The sequence below is a fragment of the Hibiscus syriacus genome, unplaced genomic scaffold, assembly GCF_006381635.1.
Source record: "Hibiscus syriacus cultivar Baekdansim isolate YM2019G1 unplaced genomic scaffold, ASM638163v2 tig00005974_pilon, whole genome shotgun sequence".
In the NCBI taxonomy this organism is placed as follows: domain Eukaryota; kingdom Viridiplantae; phylum Streptophyta; class Magnoliopsida; order Malvales; family Malvaceae; genus Hibiscus; species Hibiscus syriacus.
The window spans coordinates 3,091,220-3,096,171 of record NW_024062076.1 but is presented as its reverse complement, the minus strand read 5'-3'; the positions used below and the strand labels follow the sequence as shown (position 1 = coordinate 3,096,171).

General features: G+C 35.9%; 1 protein-coding gene and 1 pseudogene across 1 annotated transcript; one reads left to right on the top strand and one right to left on the bottom strand.

Annotated features, from left to right (window-relative positions):
* The first annotated feature begins 429 nt into the window (after positions 1–429).
* Positions 430–1,339, top strand: LOC120200452 (annotated as a pseudogene).
* Positions 1,340–1,506: 167 nt separating this feature from the next.
* On the bottom strand, positions 1,507–4,721 carry LOC120200437 (THO complex subunit 3). The gene is made up of 10 exons (XM_039201293.1): positions 4,616–4,721; positions 4,447–4,542; positions 3,599–3,728; positions 3,278–3,369; positions 3,041–3,109; positions 2,640–2,697; positions 2,422–2,521; positions 2,212–2,298; positions 2,049–2,127; positions 1,507–1,966 (listed from the first exon to the last, which is right to left on the bottom strand). The coding sequence occupies exons 1-10, from the start codon at positions 4,676–4,678 to the stop codon at positions 1,799–1,801; spliced, it is 942 nt and encodes a 313-aa protein (XP_039057224.1). The 5' UTR covers positions 4,679–4,721; the 3' UTR covers positions 1,507–1,798.
* Between the last annotated feature and the right edge of the window lie 231 nt (positions 4,722–4,952).

Below are 4,952 nucleotides of genomic sequence, written 5' to 3'. Positions count from 1 at the left end.
ATTCTTGACGATGTGGAAGAGTATATCAACCGACGGTTAAAGAAAAATGATGACACTATGGAATGAAGCTATATTAATTGAACAAAAATCAGCTATTTGTATATGTACTCTATTCGCGTTACACACCAATGAACAAAGATGGGCAATAATATTTTAAAAATAATACTATTAATTTTTAAAAAATTAATTTTATTTATTATCTTTGATATTTATAATGAATAACTTTTTAAAAAATTCAAACAAAGGAAAACTAATATTTTAAAAAAAATCAAACAAATGAAAACCATTGGAAAGAAAATCAAACCGTTGGGATGTCAAAATGTTTCCGTTGCAAATCTCATGCGTTTATTTTATTTTATTTTATCTGAAACCACTTTAGATATCACCTCTCCCCATTTGCCATGACAATCTCTCTAATCTCACCTCATCCGCCGTACATTGTTTAAATTTGTTCATTTGTTATGTTAATTTATTCTTCAGTCATGACTGAAATGGCAGACACCCACATTGTCCAAATCCCAGTAGATGAAGAGCATCAACGAAAGCTCTCATGCGCTCTGTTCAAAGTCACTGCAATCCTAAACCATCCATTCATGGAGATCTCTCAGAATCCCGGCCATCTCTTGCTTCTCAAGTTGTGGCAAAGAGAGGAACACCTTTTCGGTTGTAGGATCGCTCTCAAAGAATCAAGGCTCAACTCCTTCAAGACGGAGATCTTCCAATTCTGTTGTTTCTTTGTTATCTTGGGATTTTCTTCAACATCTTGTTCACGTCTTCCAAAGATCACACTTGCGGGAAATGGTGAGTGCCATCTGTTGTTTCGCTGTCGACTTCACTCATCTTTATGTTTTTAGTCCAGGTTAAGCTTTGCAGGTACTGGAAACAATGGAAGCAGTTGCAGAGGGAGCGGAACGATAACCAAGCGCTCATGTGGTGCAATCAAGAACTGAGGATGAAAGGAGAAAGCTTTGCTTTGTCCAGAGAGCCTCAGCTTGGGAAGAGAATGAAGAGCTCCAGCGTTGAAAATAAATGGAAGGCTGTAACATGGTGATCTCAGTACCTGATCACTATTGCTCTTGTTTGCTTCTCGGGTTTGGCTTCTCCAGGCTATAAGTTTGTGCTTTGTGGATCCTGCAATTCTCTTCGGCTTTCAATTGAGGATTACAGCCAAATCCAGATTGACATTCTCATCGGGGATGAAGCATCTTGTCTGATAACGAAGGATTGTGATCACAGAAAACATGAGCCTAACTCCACCACTACATTGTTGCCAAGGCGATTGTGTAATCTTCTTGACCTGACTCGTTGAACCAGCGATTCCTCAGAATCAGAGCCCAAAACTCAGTTCATATTTAGAATTATTTTGACAAACCTGAGAAAAGAGATCTTCAATGGAAACACGACTTGCGTGATTAATTTCAGCTGCACAGGAAATTCTTACCCGCCTCAAATAATAAAAAGATCAGTTATGCATTTTATTTCTTAAAATCAACTCGGATGTGCATCTTTCCCCCAAGTTCCACTTTATACATTTTGATTCACAGAATAAGCTCGGGCCTCGGGGTATTCGACTGTATTATCATCGAGTCGAATGTTCAGAAGTAAGATTTGACAAGTCTCTAAGTTTAACTCATTATCCATGTGCCACACAACATGTGCGGCCATGTGACAGACAATGAACTTAAGCTTGTTTGAAAAACGAAATTGTTTACATATCCAAAAATTACATAAGATTTAACAGATGGTTTTCATAGAGAAGACGGCAAATATTCAACTCGAGCTCGAAGAACTACATTAACTAACTGCTTTCGAAGCCAAATATCCGGAACACACCTTCATCAGCTGAATATTTGTTCTTGTCATCACCAGCATAAGCAAGTAAATTGTATTTTGGATTCCATTCCACGCTATTCATGGCAGCTCGACAAGGAATTTGATGCACAGTTCGCCCAGTATGAACATTGGACTGATTCAGACAACAGCAGAAACATGAATACAATAATTTTTATGTACTGTTTACGGATAAGGAAATCCAAACCAATGCATACTATATCAATAAATAGATCTTCACTGGCAGAGGCAATATAGTCTCCTGTGTAATTGAAGCTAATTGTCCGGACGGGCCACCTGTGGGAACACAAATGGTTGTTTCATGCCAATGAAAAATATGACTGAAGTTAAAATGAAGTTTTGAATTTGGGTGAAACTTACTCGAGCTTAGTAAATGTTCGCACACAAAGCATCTCCGATATATCCCAAAGGCTAACTAAGGAATCTGCACTCCCGACAGCAAAATATCTACCATGCACATATAAAGATTAAAGACAGTACACATGTCCAGAGTTTCCCTTACATGGTATATGCAAGAAATAATGTCAAGATGAAACAAAGCTCAGAAATTAAGAGATATTTAGACCAAACCTTCCTGTTGGGTCAATTGCAATACAGTAGCAACCAGCTGTATGTGCCATGAGGGTGTCGACTGGTTTAAGTAATGGGTATGCAAGTACTTCAACAGTACCTTAGAAGAAGAAGAACCAACACGTAGAACATAAACATCCTTTAAACTAACGTGCAATAATAAATACTTTTTGAATCAAAGAGTGAAGCACAATTGCTAACAAAGAAAATGTTCTAACCATTTCCCGTTGTCAGAAAGAACATATCTCCTGTCATGTTCCAAGCAATTTCATTTACCTGGACAAAGAGGTGCATGACTCAACATGAATTAGAATAATAGAAATTTTATTTATCTGTTTAATTGTACAATTTAAGTAACAATTTCTAGCTTCCGATGATTAATCACTAGTTCCAAAGAGTTAACTCTGAAAAGGCCAAAGAATGTTGATGATATTCCATTAATGCCAGTTATGTATCAAGTGAATGAATTGTGCACTTAAAAGTGGTCAGTACTTTACATGTTTTATGTAAAAACTAAAGCTTATAGAACAAGCCCTCTGATCCAAGAATCAATTGTTTCCCAAAATCCACATCTTCAAAGGTGATAACATAACCAAGGAGAAGAGCAAATGAACAATACCTCATAATTGAACTTGCGCCTGTGAATTGGCTTAAATTTTCGAACATCCAATATTGTTAATTCATCATCCTTCAGAGAAATAAAGCAGAGTAAGATCACTGATAAAGTAATTTGTTATTGAGATGAAACAATGCAACAAACACTGCTTTACGAAAACTAAAAATCAAATGCATGTAGAAAGTTCCAAGGCAAAGATGTATTGAAGTGCACCAAGCGACATAGGAAAGTAAAGCTTACCCTATTACCAACGGCTATGTGTGTCCCATCAGGCTTATAAGTGATGTTTATATTCTCCCCGCTAAGTTCTGCTTGCTGGGAGCACTTTCCGCCTGCAAAAGCCAACGCAGGCGAAGGTAAACAACTATCTGGTGGTTAAACAACTAAGTGAGATGATACCAATTTATTTAGTTAGCATCCAATAAGCAGCTTTTCATTCAGAATCACTGTAGTATTCATGATATTCAACATAAGAATCACAGCAACAGAGAACAAGCTTAGAAGTCTTTCCCCTTACAAGTTCAGTCTTCCAAACAATAACATAAAACAGCATTCACTTACTTCGAGCATCCCATAGACGAACAGTCTTATCACCAGATGCAGTTGCTATGAGATCAGCATGTTTAGGGTCCCAACATAGTTGATCCACACTATCAGTGTGTCCCTTCAATTCAATATCTTTAGCCTTTCCCTGCACCAAACATTACAAAATCACCATTAGCAACACAACATTATTAAATTTCCAACATCCAGGATACAATAAAACGGATGCAAAAAGACTAGGTAGCTAGCTGTCAAGGTATCTAAAACTGCTCCTATTACTGTGTGTTTATCCTAAAAGGAAAAAAATATATCATCCGTCCTTGTACCTTGTTGAAGTTTGATATTTAGTCTCTATACATAAAAAGCTAAAAATTAAAGCTTCTTTTTATGATTTATAGATCATAATCCAATCATGGATATCATTAGTATTCTAGGACAAAATTTGTCATCAATACACTTGTGCAAATATACCAACTTTAGAAGCAAATCATTTTGAGCTCAGTAAGCATATCCAATAGTAAGCAAAATTTGGCGGAAAAACATTAAAACTGTCAATGAGTGGGTTAGAATTTTTAAATAAAAACCATTTAACTTTTTAAAACATTTTAGTACATAGACTAAGTATAAAAATTTGCCAAATCATAGAGATTAATTACATATTTTTACAATCCTAAAAGCATAAGCAAAAGTATACTCATCAGAACGATTAAACGAAGACCCATCTGGAATCCACTCCTAATTCATCCATAATGATGTAATAAAAAAACCGGCATTCAAAATAGCCAGAGATATTTGTTCCTTCAGCTTCCGTGGAAAATTGAAACTACCCAGAAAGGGAAGAAAGATGGACGAATGAGTGGGATTACATGAGCGTGAGACTCAATATGCCAGACTCGAGCGGTTTGATCAACGGAACCGGAAGCAAGCTTGGTGCCCGTACAATTCCAGGCCACTGAATGAACCTGTGGGAAAAAGTAATCAATATTTTAATTAGGAGAGACATACAGACAGGAAAAAGAACGGGGAAAACCTTACTTTCTTTTTGTGACCTTGATACTCTCTGCTATGCACATTCTTGAAGGCTATTTTCTCCTCCATTTCTCTTCCTCTCGGGTTTGCTTTACCCTTCGGTTTACTTAAAAATAACAAATCAAAGTTTAATACGCATTTTTTCAGTCTTTTTTTATCAAAAAATATACAAGAAAAAAATAGTAATGAAATAACAAATATTTTTTTAGGGTAAACTACCCTACTTACAATTAAGTTTTAGGGATATATGGTTTATACTATCAAATTTTTAATTTTTCTAATTATAGTACTAGACTTTAATTTTGATTTTGATTATGCTATTGAGTAGTAAAAATTTAAATGG